At 34.8% G+C, this 15,723-nt stretch overlaps 1 protein-coding gene across 1 annotated transcript; it reads left to right on the top strand.

The window, feature by feature from the left end:
• The first annotated feature begins 1,643 nt into the window (after nucleotides 1–1,643).
• LOC105788019 (NADP-dependent malic enzyme) lies at nucleotides 1,644–7,360 on the top strand. Its single transcript, XM_012614689.2, has 20 exons — nucleotides 1,644–1,892; nucleotides 2,108–2,391; nucleotides 2,971–3,091; nucleotides 3,195–3,269; nucleotides 3,796–3,947; nucleotides 4,019–4,124; nucleotides 4,210–4,275; nucleotides 4,482–4,577; nucleotides 4,666–4,737; nucleotides 4,847–4,930; nucleotides 5,015–5,113; nucleotides 5,411–5,458; nucleotides 5,557–5,610; nucleotides 5,721–5,819; nucleotides 5,914–6,003; nucleotides 6,089–6,166; nucleotides 6,314–6,388; nucleotides 6,474–6,564; nucleotides 6,723–6,851; nucleotides 6,939–7,360. Exons 1-20 carry the CDS (start codon nucleotides 1,863–1,865, stop codon nucleotides 7,025–7,027), a joined length of 1,938 nt encoding a protein of 645 aa, XP_012470143.1. The 5' UTR covers nucleotides 1,644–1,862; the 3' UTR covers nucleotides 7,028–7,360.
• The last annotated feature ends 8,363 nt before the right edge of the window (nucleotides 7,361–15,723 follow it).

The following is a 15,723-nucleotide window of genomic DNA, read 5'->3' as shown; positions in this document are numbered from 1 at the left end:
ATAAAAAGACATAATAGTGAAATGTGAATTTAACTTTATTTATTTATTCATCGTTCAAATATATAGAAAAACAATTACATGTTTATTACAATATGTGCACATTTCCTAACAAATTACACAATTAATAATATTGTTATAGTGACATGAGTAAAATTACATAACTAAAACAATTACCTTACATGAATATAATTTTATTTTTTTTTAAAAATTATCTTCTCTCCGGTGTATGCCTCAATCATTTGTCTGTAGACAATGAGGGTTTCAGACTTCCCAATCCTCAAACAAGTACACCATCTGAAAAGAAAGCAAACTTGCTAGATAACATTTTCATTAAAAATAATTCTTAATCGAATTTTTAATTTTTTTTACTTATTTACAAGTGAGAAAATATATTGTTGGTGACTCAATGATGCTAGAAATAGCATCTTTGACAATGCTCAGGACTACGGCAATATTAGGCACCTTCCTATATCTTATGTATCGTGCTTTGTCACCCGACAAAGCTCAAGGTACAACGTTGCTAATACTGTTGAACCCCAACTATACGAATGAGCAATTTGAAAATTAGCCAATAGAGGCGAGTACATTAGGTGGACTTTATTATTATTTGTGTTTGGCATGAGTGCCCCTATCACCTCCATTATATACGCTCGAGCAGCGCACATATTCTCCCACTTAGAGGCACTACTCGATAAGGTTTTGATATTTTGTTTTAACCAGGAAAATCTCAAACTGGTAAACTTAGCACCACCATCACCCATCGATCGTCCAAGCAATTGATAGCAAAGCGACGCAGGTTCGATCACTTTACTTGAACCTGTGACTACAACCACCATCCAATGGGAGCTCGAGTTGCAGTGCAACATCTTCTAAGGTGATGGTGCACTCCCCACATGGCAAATGAAAATGTGTGGGTTTTCGGGCGTCATCACTCAACCAAGGCGAATATTAAGTCAACCCTCAAAACATTCTAATCAATGTCGTTATTCCAAATCTTGATGCACCTTTTCCTTTTTTTATCAACTTTTCTTCACAGACTTTTAAAAAAAAATTCAAAGCAGTGTCGCCAGTGTATCAGACAAAACCAATAAAAATATTTTTTTCATATTTTTTATCCACTATAATACCTATGAAAATATAATATTTTAAAAATACATACTAATTCTGCCACTGTGTCAAGCGACAAAAAAATATTATTTTTTAAAAATATATGATTATAACATATTGAACAAAAAGTAAACGTAATGTTGAGTCACCAAAAAATAAAATAACAAACACCTATTTTTATAATTAATTTATTTCCCACTATATTTTAGTATTTAATTAAATTTTTAGTATTATTTAAAAGAAAAAACCCAGCAAACCAAATATGGAATTTCCCGCACCAGCCACGGCAGACACAACCGCAAAAACCAAACTCAGATCATACACACAAACCCTTTCCTTTTGTTCCAACTTAAAAAGCTTAGCAAGTGGGGTCCACAATTTATTAGGTTCATTCCACTTGATGGTGGTACTTTCGTAATAAATGGGCAAAATGAGTTACCCACATGTCATTTGCTGCAGACTAACGGAGGTTGTGAGGGAAAAACAAAAGTGGAAACGTTTTCCAGGCTTTTCTTCCTTTTCTCTGCTGTTCCCTTCCGCCTCTCTTTTATCTCTCCCTTTTCACATATTAATATATAAACAATACAACAAAAGCTATATATTTGTATTATTATATTATATACACACATATCTCAACAAGTTCTCCTTTCTTTCTTTGCTCATTCAAAGACCGAGAGAGAGAGAGAGAAAGAGAGAGATATCCAAAGGCTGCTCAAGCAAAGCTCTAGCCTTGGTCTTTCGCATTTTCTGTCACCATGATCTCCTTGCATAGAAGCTGTTTTCTGGTAATTTCAAATCAACCCATTGTTACTCTCACTATTTCTTGACTACCCATTTCCTAGAATTTAATTCTAAATCGAAACTAAGAGATTAAATCTCTTTCCCTTCTTTTTCCCCTTTTTTCTTTTTGGTATTTCAAGGTCCTTTTTATACCATTAAAGATCTCAAAGGTCTGCTTTTTGTTTTCAATTTAATATTGTTACTGTCTGTTTTGAAACAGAACAACAGCGGCATTTCTGGGTCGTCAAGCCTTTTCTCTTACAAGTTGAATAAGCTGCCGCCAGCTTCGGTCAAAGCGACGGCTTTAGGTCCCAACAGCGATACAAACGCCAGCGTTCTGATTGAGAACAACAATGCATTCAAAGAAATAACACAAGATGGCACTTCTTCTGCTGCTGACGTGGACATCAATCTCACCGTTGCCGGCGGTGATCGTGAAGTCTACTATGATGACGCCGCCACAGAGGATCAGCTTGTCACCCCTTGGTCTGTCTCTGTTGCTAGGTAAGATTCTATTATTTTTCCTTTCATAATAACTATTTTTGTCTAATTTTCATTTTCTTCCTTATGAGCTTAATAGGTTTGCTTGCTATGTCATGATGGTTTGACATTTTTATACTTGTTTGTGAGATCTAATATCATTGTTTTTGTATGGTTTGTTGGACCCACTAAACTAAGCCCCTTTTTTAGTGCTGGATCTTATTTTATTGTATGGTTTATATTATAATAGTTTGTGTTTATTTATGATTTTCTTTTTGGTGCTTATGTGGTGGAATCTATGACTGTGTTTTATCTTCAATGCTAGATCTTTGCTTTGTTGCTGAAATTTTGTAATTGAGGAATTAGAAAGAAAAGAAAAGAAACTTTTTAGTGCATATTCAGCCATCTCCCTTGTCTGAGTAAAATAAATATATAGTTTTAGTAATCAATTCTTTGGGAGCTTTTATATTGTTTTCTTCTTCTTCTGTCACCACCTTTGTCTTTGTATTAGTTGTTTGGGATGAATGGAGTTTCTCTAATGCTAGAACATATGACATGTTTGATCATTAGTGCCCTAGTCTAACTCTTCTTCATCTGCTGCAGTGGGTATTCTTTGTTGCGAGATCCTCACCACAACAAAGGCCTTGCCTTCACCGAGAAAGAGAGAGATGCTCATTACTTGCGTGGTCTTCTTCCCCCAACCGTTATTTCTCAAGACCTACAGGTTTTCTACCCTGCTTCTACGTCATACCTTTGTTTGAGTTGTTCGGATTAGATTTTGTCGATTTGTGCAGTATTCTAATGAATGTTTTATCACCATTTACCAGGTGAAGAAAATGATGTATAGTATCCGAAAGTATAAAGTTCCTTTGCAGAAATACATGGCCATGATGGATTTGCAGGTTCCTTTTTCAGTCCATTTTGATTTTGCCTGTTAAGTTGTACGTCTTTTGGACATCGGTATGTGTTTGACTAACCCCATGGATTTGGAGGGCCTTTGGAGGATTATATTTACATACCGATGTCTAAGTATGTGAAGGGCATGGTACTTAAAGAAAAATGAAGAGTCGGAGTAACATGTCACACCCAATTGCATGATTTATTATACTTTAGTTCATCATATGAGTGACATGTTTTAAATTTTTTGTGTACCATTATATGTTTTAATTTTAATACCTTGATCCTAATGCTTTTCCTACTATTAATGTAAATTGATGTAATTTCTAATTTTTTTTTTCTCGCTATTCAATTGCAATATCTTTACTTTCTCTGTTGGTGTTAGCTCCAAATCTTATTCTCTTATAAATGCTTATAAAATTTGCATGCAGTATATTGTACTTAGAAAGCAATGATTCTTGGTCCTTTAATAAATTTCCATGAAAGACTAACAATTTTGAAATTGATGCCCCTTTTTTATCTCGTTTTCAGGAGACAAATGAAAGGCTGTTCTACAAACTTCTGATCGACAATGTCGAGGAGTTGCTGCCAGTTGTGTATACTCCAACTGTTGGTGAAGCTTGCCAGAAATACGGGAGCATCTTCAGGCGTCCTCAGGGTCTTTTTATCAGTTTGAAAGAAAAGTATGTTTATGACACAGATTCTTGAATTTGTGCTTTTGTTGATTCTGATATCAAGATAATGCCCTGTGTAGGGGTAACATTCATGAAGTTCTGAGAAATTGGCCTCAGAAGGATATTCAAGTCATTGTTGTCACTGATGGGGAAAGAATTTTGGGTCTAGGAGACCTCGGATGTCAGGTATAAAACAACAAGAAACAACTGCGGGTAACTCTCTCTATCTTTCTCATGTTATTTACTGGTCAATGTTACTTTGTGTGCTCAGGGAATGGGAATACCTATAGGGAAGCTTTCTTTATATACGGCACTAGGAGGGGTCTGTCCGTCTGCTGTAAGTATCCGTAATAATCTGCTATAAGGTAGTTATTACTACCCTTTTCTTTACTAGTAAGTACTGATGGCAGCTCCATTGTATATTACATATATTAAGGAGGTTACAAATCCCACAAGGCTTTAAAATTAACTATATCTTACTGTTAACCATGTTGGCTTTATTGTTTCATATGTTATGGCTGATAAATTAGCTTCCATTTGCAGTGCTTGCCTGTAACCATTGATGTGGGCACGAACAATGAGCAGATGTTGAATGACGAGTTCTATATAGGACTTAGGCGAAGGAGAGCTACCGGACTGGTACATTTTATAGGGAATTTGCTTCGTTTAAATTTTAGGTGCAATCAATGTTTGTCACACTAAGCTGCTTTGCTCGTCTTGACTGTAGGAATATGCCGAACTTATGGATGAATTCATGACTGCAGTCAAGCAGAACTATGGGGAGAAAGTTCTCATTCAGGTAAGCGGACTTGGGTGAGGACATGTATGAAAATATGGAATGGATTTTATGAATTATATTTTTGTTTATATGTTATCTTCTTTATCTGAAAGTTTAAATATTTTTGTAGTTTGAAGATTTTGCAAATCACAATGCATTTGATTTGCTTGCTAAATATGGCACAACTCATCTGGTTTTCAATGACGATATTCAGGTTATTATTTGAGCTTTGTTTTTTTAAACCAATTGGGCCTTCTAACATCTCATTTATGATTTGCATGAATTACTTTTGTTGCAGGGAACAGCATCTGTGGTCCTTGCAGGGCTTGTTGCCGCATTGAAAGTAGTTGGCGGAACCTTGGCTGATCATAGATTCTTATTCCTCGGTGCTGGGGAGGTCAGTTATTATAACTAAAACATGATATGAATACATGAAGGTTTTTGGACATGATTATAACAATTAAATACATGAACATGACATGGATAAACGTATTGCTTGAGGTTTTCTCTTGCAACGAATGCCCTTTCGTTGGCATATTTAAGTCTCTAATCAACCGAAAAGTATATTTGGGAAATTGCAGAATTGTGGTTTCCATTTAAGTTCTCCTCACTGGCCTTTTGCTTTATTTTTTGTTACCGTATGTGCTGCAATTTTATTGCTTCTTCTGAACCATTTTTCTTTGGTGATCAATAGGCTGGTACTGGCATAGCAGAACTCATAGCACTTGAGATTTCAAAACAGGTTATACTTTAGTATTAACTATAGCCATTTCTCTAATATGTTTTATAGTTTATTTAAATTATGTGATGAAGCCGAATACTACTTGATTATACATGCAGACAAATATGCCACTTGAAGAGGCTCGCAAGAAGATTTCGCTTGTGGACTCCAAGGTAGTAAGATTCTAATCCATTTCTTTTGTACAAAGCAGATTATTCTTCATTTTCCCTCTCGCTTCCTTTCTAGTGATCAAATGTCGCATTGATTTTTTTTCTTTTTGCAGGGACTGATTGTTAAATCCCGCATTGACTCTCTTCAGCATTTCAAGAAGCCCTGGGCTCATGATCATGAACCCATCAAGAAACTTGTTGATGCTGTTAATGTGTGAAATCTCTCTTTCTGTGAACCCCCATCTAAAGTACCAAAAATGTATAAGCTGTTTCTTAGATTATTTGTTGTTTTGTCTTATTTGACAGGGAACCAAGCCGACAGTGTTGATTGGAACATCGGGAGTAGGAAGGACATTTACTAAAGAAGTTGTTGAGGCTATGGCTGCCTTGAATGATGTACCTTATCGCTCTCTTGATGTTATTTATAAGTCAGTCAAATGATTAAGCTAAACCAATCCATTGTTTATGCGACTGCTTGCAGAGACCTATTATATTCTCTCTTTCTAATCCGACTTCTCAATCGGAATGTACTGCTGAAGAAGCTTATACATGGAGTAAGGTAATTCAGTCATGCGGCTCATATATATCATTTACCAACATTTAACATATTATTTAGTTCCGTAAAAAGAACCTTGTCTATTGTTTGTTCTTGGTAATATATTATTCATACTAATGTTTCTTTTCCCTATTTTCTGCCCACTTTCAGGGTCGAGCAATTTTTGCCAGTGGAAGCCCATTCGACCCCGTTGAATACGAGGGAAGAGTATTTGTGCCTGGTCAGGTAGTACCTAAAGTGGGTTTATCTCCATGTTTGGTAATGTCTTGCATCGAGGAATGATTTGAGTTGTTATATTTCTATCTTACAGGCAAATAATGCATACATCTTCCCTGGCTTTGGTCTCGGTTTGATAATGTCTGGTGCCATCCGTGTTCATGATGACATGCTTCTGGAAGCCGGTAAGTACATATCATATTTAGAACTTTTAATTGATAAGATGGTATGTAAGATCCTAAAATTTTGAACCCCTCGAAATTTTCTTGTTTTTGGCAGTTTAAAAGCAGTGCCACTAAGTTGTTTTGCTAGTTTATAAATTTCTTTTCTTTTGGGGTTACAGCGGAAGCTTTGGCTGCACAAGTGACGCAAGAGAACTTCGACAAGGGACTCATTTACCCACCATTCAAAAACATTAGACAGATTTCAGCCAACATTGCCGCAAATGTTGCAGCTAAAGCATATGAACTTGGTAAACATCTTTTCTCATTCATTATATATGCATGCGAAACTCAGAAAATTTTAATCTCGATTGTAAATCTTTGCCATTGTTTAATAGGTTTGGCTACTCGCCAGCCTCGGCCTAAGGACCTTGTGAAGTATGCAGAGAGCTGCATGTACAACCCTGCCTATCGAAGCTACCGGTAAAGTTGTATTGAAGCTTGTCTTTTGGAAACAAACCCCTCGCCCTAAACCATTCCTTCTCATATCTTGTCTTGCAAGTTACTTGGTGGGAAAGATAAATGTAGGTTGAGAAAAAGGAAACATGTTGTTATGGACTTGAAAAGGTTTTAACCTGAAATATAAGGTTCTTTGAAGTGTCAAAGATGGTGTGCTACTAACTACATTAAAAATCACCAATGGCCTTGCTTGGGCTGATATTCCAAGATTAAATAGGACCAAAGTCAATTGCTTAGAAAACACGACAAAGGTTTTAAATTCATTTTCCGTTGTTAATATCAATCTTTAAATTTTATTATATTTTGAATGTCTTAACTTGCAGGGATGAAATATTTGGTTTGACCTGTACAAGTTTGTTTCTCAAAAGTAAAGTAGGAAAATAGATGAGTTAATGAATTAATTTATTTGAAGACTCACTCAATTATGTGAGAGATAGTTAACAAATAGTAAAAGGCTTTAATTGTATTCTACTCTAAAAAATATCTGTACATTAGATAAAACAACATCCTGGCCTTTTATCAAAGATTTTATCTATTTTATTGTTAAAAATATCATGCCATGTATTACAATTACAATTAGTAGAATATTTTAAATCAATTCACTTTTTAACAAATAAGATCATGATGCATGATGTTATCATAATGTTCACTTATACATGTATAAGCTTTGAAAGAAAATGACAGGCCCTTTAATTTTATAAAAATTATTTTAGTATTTAAACTTGTAATGTTTATCAAATCATTTCAAAGTTGATGGAAAAGTTAGTGTTTATTATCTTTGCCAACATGGCATACATGTGAAAGTCACATCAATAATTAATTAATTTTTAAATTTTAAAAGAATTAAAATTATTTTAAAGTATAAAAATATAAAAATAGTTTTTTAAATTTTAAATAAATAAATAAATTCGCGACATACATGTGGATCAATAAAGTTAACAAATGTTAAGTTTTTCAGTGATTTGACAAATAATACAAATTTAAAGACTAAAAACAAAAAATTAAATGAATGATTTAAAATAATTTTTTTGTAAAATTGAAAGACCAAATAAATTATTATATAATAAAAGCATTGAATGCATAAATTCAATAATCAAGATAATTATGCAAGTGAAATCCATTTTTTCCAAGCATTAAAAAATGAGAAGAAAATAATCAAATTAAACACTTTGGTTTAAATTTGAGAAAATTGACTTGCATTGTTTGTTATATTTGAAAATCTTAAAATGAGATTAATTTCAATTTCACGATATTTAATGGTATTTTAATTTCATAAATTTATTTATAACTAAATATATATTGTCACACCATTTAAAATAGACAGGAAGGAAATGTATGGTCTATATTTCCAAATAATTTGAAAACAAGACTTGATTTAAAAATGTTGCTGTAACTTGGTAAAATAGAATTAAGTTACTACAATCATTCTTTTATAATAATAATAATGAATTTGGTAAGAAATTAGTAAACCTTAAGCCTGAATGTACAAACTTCCGACGGGATTTCGGAATTTAGATTTGAATCTACAATTTTCAAATTTTAAAATATCAACAATCCATATTTTAACCAACAATTGAATGTTTTTATTCTCTCATTTTAAAACATGCTCTCTTACTTTTCAGGTCACTCAAACCGATGTTCAACTTTGTAATGTTTATATATACAAATGGCAAGCATGTTTGTAACCTCTATTAAGCTTTAAATTCATAAAATGCAATATATTTAATCAATTTGTAACTTCAATAAAAAGATTTGTCTTAAAATATAACTTAAAAAAATCAGAACACAATCAATTAACTTACTTGTAACCTCTATGAAAGTTACTGAACTAGTTACTAACATTATCGAAATTGATTTTTGTGATCATTAGTTCATTAAGTCTCATGGATTGCTTGATAGTTGATTGGGATTTTAATCCATGTGTATAAATTAAATAGTTTAGTATTTTTCCACATAATGTTTTTTTTTTCCATTTTATATTTAGAGATAATTTCCTCTCTTTTTTTCACATGATTTTTTTTTTTGTTTTTCTTTGTGTGGAAAACATCGAACACCCTTCACCGTCAACACCACTTCCCCACCTCTATGTTTAAGAAAAGAGAGGATAACCTGCCATTAAAAATCCCTATTTCTTTTTTATTTTTACTACACCTTAAAAAACACTTTTTCTTACTTCATAGCTTACCCCTTTTCCCCTTCTCCTTAAACTTGATTAACTCGGTCTTATTCTTAAATTGCACCCATTTATTTTTCTTTTATCCTACACCTATCTTTACCTCTTCTCTTTGAGTAGTTATTGGCATTGGATATGCATTTTTAGTTTGGGTGTATTAAAGTTGTGACCAAAATTCTTATTAAAATAAAATACAAGTGGCAAGAGAAGGAGATCCACGAGGGTGAAGGTCGAGGGCCGGAGGCCCTTGCACTACAATACAGGCTGCACAAGAAGAATTCATATAGAAGTTTACTTTCTCTATTTGATATTGATTTGAATAAGGTGTTTCAACCTAACTGCATTACTTCTATTAGATGTTGATTAGAATAATTTTTTCTAAACCTATAAATAAACGCTGTCTGTACTCATTGTAATTATTCGAATTCGACATAGTAAATTTTCTTCTCATCTGCCCGTGGTTTTCCTCGAAAGGGTTTCCATATAAAATCTGTGTTCTAATTTTTATTTTTTTCTTTGCGATACATTGCCATTATTGACATTCTATTTTAACAAGATGCAAAATTTATTTTTTTTGGTTTTATAAAGTTTTTTTTCTAAAATAAGAATATAATTTTCTAATTTATTAAATGTTTTCAGGTGTTGGGAGGTTTAAGTGGACTTTTTAAGTTTATTTATTAGGGTTTTGAGGATTTATGGAATTTGATAGTTTGCTAAAATGGAATGGTTGTTTAGATCAAGTCAGTGAAAAAAAAATCCTTTTTCAACCATAAAGAGTTTTACAATCCTACTATGGACCATTTTATGGTATATGCATCCATGGACAAATCTATATATCACATGGAACCTAGGAAAAATTAACTCATATCCTACTCAGCATAATGTATTTATAATCCCATGACAACAATAACCTGTACTCAACATATTGAAATCTGTAAATTAATAATACATACTTGTGTCATGGGGCTACAACTTTAGTCTCGTAATCCGTGCGATCTTAGACAATTCTTCCATTTCAAACACGCCTAAGTCAACCTAACCACCAAAAAATTGAAGATTCACAAAGAATTCCTCCAAGACACCAATTTATATAGCAGAAGCAACACAAATAAAAAAAAGGCTTAATGAACAGAATAGCCACAGAAAATAATGCACGAGAGGTGTTTGAGTAAATGCTCTTAAAGAATTCTATTACTTTTAAGAATTCAAGATACAATGTATGATTTCCAAGTGAGGAGGAGGCTCTCTATTTATTGTTGAGCTCCCCTCAAATTGACGGTATGGATCGAATTACATTGACGGACGAGATTAAGTCTATCCCTACAATTAAGGGATTTGTAGTATTTACATAATCAAATAATATCTAATCTTACATTAAATTATTTTACTCAATCTTCTAAGATTATTTCCATATCTACATCATTGGGCCACCTAGGCTTCAAATGGACAGGGTTCTTCATCAGTTCTTTGAATCAGGCCAGCTCTCGTGGGTCAAATAATCCCCATCTAACCAATAGACCTCTTTAAGACGTATTTTGTGCAATGGTCACAGGATTTAAACTGCAGCCCGTGACATTCTCCCCCATCCATTCTCGAAACACCCTCGTTGCGCCTTCAAAATGGAACTGACTTGATTCACCTCGAAAATTTCTCGATGCCTTGGCTCTTTCCCGACTAGTTTCACTATGGGGTTGTCCCGCCCGTTAGAACCTTTGCCTCGGCTTCTATCACCTCATAATTCAAACTGTCCCACTCGTTGGTACATCTTGTTGGCAAGAAGCCACGACTTTCACTTGCCCACATTCTGACTTGCTCCAATCAGAATCCTCTTGATTCTCACAACTAGGCTTCAGCATGCCCACAGCCCCTCGACTTCCTTACTTTAGAACTTTGAAAGGGCCCCTACGTTCTTGCCAAGGCAATAAGTTAGAATGTAAAACACTACCAAAGTGTTCGAAATGTACCTTTCCCATAGGTGGTAGCTCCAATGATATCTCAACAGGCTTCATATCAATTTCATGCTCTACTAGCATTTTCGAAGGGGCTTTCGTAGCACTTCATTCTATCAAGTCAATGTTCCTCCCATACGAAACATCATTGACTAGCTGGATTGACAACAACACCTTGGTCTCAACCTTCATATCTCAATTCACTGACACGATGATTCGTGATAACGGACATCAACAATATGAATTTGATGGGCAAAAGGAAAAAGAACTGCCTTAATATTGTCAAGAAAGTTTAGGCCAAGCATAAAATCGTAATTATCTAAATGGATTACCTCAAAATATTTATTGCCTTTCCATTTACCGATTTATAGCTTTACGCCTCGAGCTACTGCCACAGTTGGGGTCTCCTCGAAATTTACAGTATTGATCTTCTTATTTTATTTATTAATCGAGAGACCAAGTTTCCTCACAGTTTTTTCTAATATAAATAAGTTTGATGCTCTTGTATCAACAAGAACACTCTTTTGCTGACCTGCTATGTTGATGTCCACGAAAATCAACCCTACCTCCCTACTATTCCTCTTTGCAGGAGTAAGTATCATTGAATTAAGCTTCAATGCCTTCCTCTCATCAGGCTCTGCTTCTTTGCCTTTATTGGTCATGGTCAACTTAGCTTGCTTTGGATAGTCCCGCATCTCATGAGGATCACTACAAGAGAAGACCTTCACTGGCTTCTTATCACTCTCCTTGGCCCTATTAGCTTTGACCCTCCTTACGATCGAACCAAGCTTTATGGGCACTTATTCCGGCTCATCGTCTGTTCTAACAGTCAAAAACACGAATCTCTTTGGACAATACTTTACCATATGCGGTCTTTGAAAAATGTAGCATTTTATCTTATTCCATTTCTCTTTTATGTTGTTCGGTCTCCACTTACCATTTCGTGGTTTCCCATTACCACTGTCACTACTATTACTGTTGTCATCATCACCATGTCCCTGTTTGTCTTCCTCATGGTCTCCCCCCATTGCCTTTCCCTTTGGGTTTGAAAAACACGAGCTTGTCTTTCCTCGGAACAATCTCAATCAAAGACTCAACTACAATTATAGCTTTTGACTGTACTTAGACTCTTAAATGTTTCAATTCATGTTTAACCCACAGCTTCAATCCATACATAAAATAAAAGAATACTTCCTTCTCACTAAGATTGGAGATTTGAAGCATCAACACGCTGAACTCTTTCACATACTCTCGAATTGTGCCTCAATGCGAGAACTAGCGCAACTTAAATCGAGCCTCCTTCTTAGCATATTGAAGGTAAAATTTATCTTTAAACTCATTCTAGAACTCTTTCCAAGTTCCAATTGTAGCCTGACCACGCTTTTCACCTATAGACCTACGCCTCCACCACAAAGAGCAAAGTTAGTAAAATATCAAGCAGCAGTATTTACCCCAGCATCATCATCTTTGATGCCCATGGCACTGAAGTATTGTTCCATCTCCCAGAAGAAGTTGTCCACTTCACTTGCGGACCTTGCCCCCTTGAACTTCTCTGGTTTAGGGACATTCATCTCGTAGTTGAGTGTCACACCCAACACTCCTTTACCTATGGTAGCTCGGCATAAAGCAAACTCCCCCATGAGCTCCTCAATTCTTGTGCTTAAAGCCCTTATTATGGACATTGTTTCCTCCTTCAAAGCCATTGCCATGGCCTCGAGAGCATCGTCTTTCTCTGTCAGCTTACCCACAGTGGATTGAGCACCCATTGCATTTTTTCCACATTAGAAATAAGAGACTACAACACTACTTCTTTAAGTTGCTCTCCCTTCAAGCCCAACTCTACAGTTTGCCCTTCAATCATCTCGATAGTATCATTTACATCACCCATAGACTCTTCGAGATTGACCACTTGTTCCTCTAAAGCCAATAACATGTCCCTCAGATGACTTAGACTTAGTCTTTTGGCCTTTCCACGGGTCTCCATTGGCTCAATTTGATTAGCAACTTCTTTCGACATCTCACGATGCCTTTACAACCTAAGCTCGGATACCAACTGTCACGAGGCTAGAACTTTAGTCTCGCAATCTGTGCGACCTTAAATGATCCTTTCATTTCAAACATGCCTAAGTTAGCTTAACCATTAAACAATTGAAGATTCACAAAGAATTCCTCCAAGGCACCGGTTTATATAGCGGAAGTAACACAATTTAGTTTAGCTCCCCTCAAACCGACAGTATGGATTAAATTACATTGATAGAAGAGGTTAAGTCTATCCCTACAATTAAGGGATTTACAATATTTACATAATCAAATCATATCTAATCTTACAATAAATTATTCTACTCAATCTTCTAAGATTAGTTTCCCTATTTACCAAGGTATCCTAACTTTTCATATCTGCATCATTGGGCCACCCAGGCTTCAAACGAATAGGCTTCTCCATCAGTTCTTTGAATCGGGCTAGCTATCGTGGGTCAAATGATCCCCATCTAACTGATAGACCTCTTTGGGATACATTTTGTGCAATGGTCATGGGCTTTGAACTGCAGCCCGTGACACTTGCATTTGCAAATTATCACTATAGTTATTTATTCTTGGTCTCCTTGTACAAATTATGGGTGATATGTCGAATACAGAATATATAATACACCCATGTTTCAGTTTAACCATTATTTAGATTTCTCCCAAACACACTACTCGGGGTTTGGTTAGATATCAAACACAATCCCCTAATGTCTCGAGCCATATATTATTGCAAACACTTTAAAAATAATGCCCAAGCCTCCTTCATCTCTTACTCTACTAAGATAAAAGCAAGTAAAACAACTTTTCAGGTCCTATCTTGAAAAATGGTCAGCATCAACTTCTTGTATTTCATCTTGAGATAAAAGCAAAATTGTTTCCAATAAAGGTGTTCATGGGTCAGGTCGAGGTAAGCAAAGTTGAAGTTTGATTCTAAAATTTTTTTTATGCCTAACCTTGAACTTGGCTCGCCCAAGCTCACCCAAATGCCTAATTTCATTATTCAAAAAATAAAAAAATAATTTATTAAATTTAATTATAAAATATATATTAATGTATAGTTATTTTTATACTTTTTATTATTTATAAATAGTAAGATGAGCCATCTTAGGCTAGCCCAGGGATGAAAAATACAAACTTAAGCTTGACCTAAAGTGGGTCTAGCTGACAAGGCAAGGTAGGCCGCTTGGCCCAAAAATGCTTTTAGTTTGCACTGAGAAAATCCCTCAATAAGTGGTCTGAATGTTCAGAATAGACGATGGAAGAAGTGTACCCCCGAACTAAATTATTATCATTATATATGAGAACCATAAAAAATTGTATTAAGAGCATGTTCTTGAGCCATAGGTCCCCAACTATGTAGCTAGTTGTACAATTGCTCCCAACATATAATTGCTTCATGGCCCTTTGCTTCGCTTGCCATGCTTTCTTATATGAGAAAAAAAAAGTGATATATGTTCCGGATCTCCACAATCAAAATTGAAATGGGTAGAACTGGATCTACTTCAACCAACAAAAAATGGAACCAAAGATTAAATCAGAATCCAACTTCGAATGATCTTGCAATACCTTGCCGCAATGCACATATGTGGGTTGTTTGTAACACCCTATACTTGACCCAATCGTCGGGTTCGAGCTATAAGATGCCACATCCATTATAGGAGCAATTGGAATCAATTATACACAATACAAACATTTACACAAAGAAATAAGTATATTAGACATTCATAATATGCTACACAATCATTTCTAGGTCTTATACAAGCTTAGAAAAGCTCTTTTTCCAACTTGAGGTTGAATTAGGACCAAATTTAAAGTTTCCAAACTTGCGGATTGACACCACGACATAATGGCTTTCACGTTGCGACATCATCAATCAATAAGTTACGTCGTGACTTCAAGAATCTCGACGTCGCAATGCCACTCATTATCAATCCATACGTTGCCCTTGTTTTGGCAAAGAGCATATGAGTACAAATTTCATGCTTCCTAACAAACACTTTTATACATTCATGATAACTTTCCAACATCAACACAATTTCATTCCATGCTAATCTATACCAATTAAAGCATATGAACATTTGAATCAAACATTGAATATGGAAAGTACAATACTTACCTTGATCATATATAAGCATGTTAGCTACCATAGTTTTGGCATGCATTTGGCTAAACTTGACACATAATGTCACAACTAGATAAATTACAACATAGATATCCAAATAGGTTGGGCATTATAACATATCACAAACATCATCAATTCATACCAATTCATGCTATATCATCACACTTTCATACATCTTTATCAAGTTACAAAATAATTCCATTTCAATTTGAATCACAAATCATAATAATTTATCAAATTGGTTTATTTTTTTCAAATTTCAATATCCAATTTCAATGTTTCGCCCAATAAAACCCTAGTAAAATGGACTGGGATACACGGGTGAGCTACACCACACCAGATAGCTCGTAGGAGCTTAAACTACATCAAACCAAGACACCAAAGTGTAAAGTAAA

This window comes from Gossypium raimondii, chromosome 2 (assembly GCF_025698545.1).
Source record: "Gossypium raimondii isolate GPD5lz chromosome 2, ASM2569854v1, whole genome shotgun sequence".
NCBI lineage: Eukaryota > Viridiplantae > Streptophyta > Magnoliopsida > Malvales > Malvaceae > Gossypium > Gossypium raimondii.
Note: the sequence above shows the minus strand (reverse complement) of the source record. Positions and strands in the feature narration are given on the sequence as shown.

Coding starts and splice junctions, on each gene's coding strand:
- LOC105788019 (XM_012614689.2), top strand. CDS start 1,863: ATGATCTCCTTGCATAGAAGCTGTTTTCTG. Junction 4,276..4,481: donor GAGGGGTCTGTCCGTCTGCT/GTAAGTATCCGT, acceptor TTCCATTTGCAG/TGCTTGCCTGTAACCATTGA. Junction 5,820..5,913: donor AACTTGTTGATGCTGTTAAT/GTGTGAAATCTC, acceptor CTTATTTGACAG/GGAACCAAGCCGACAGTGTT.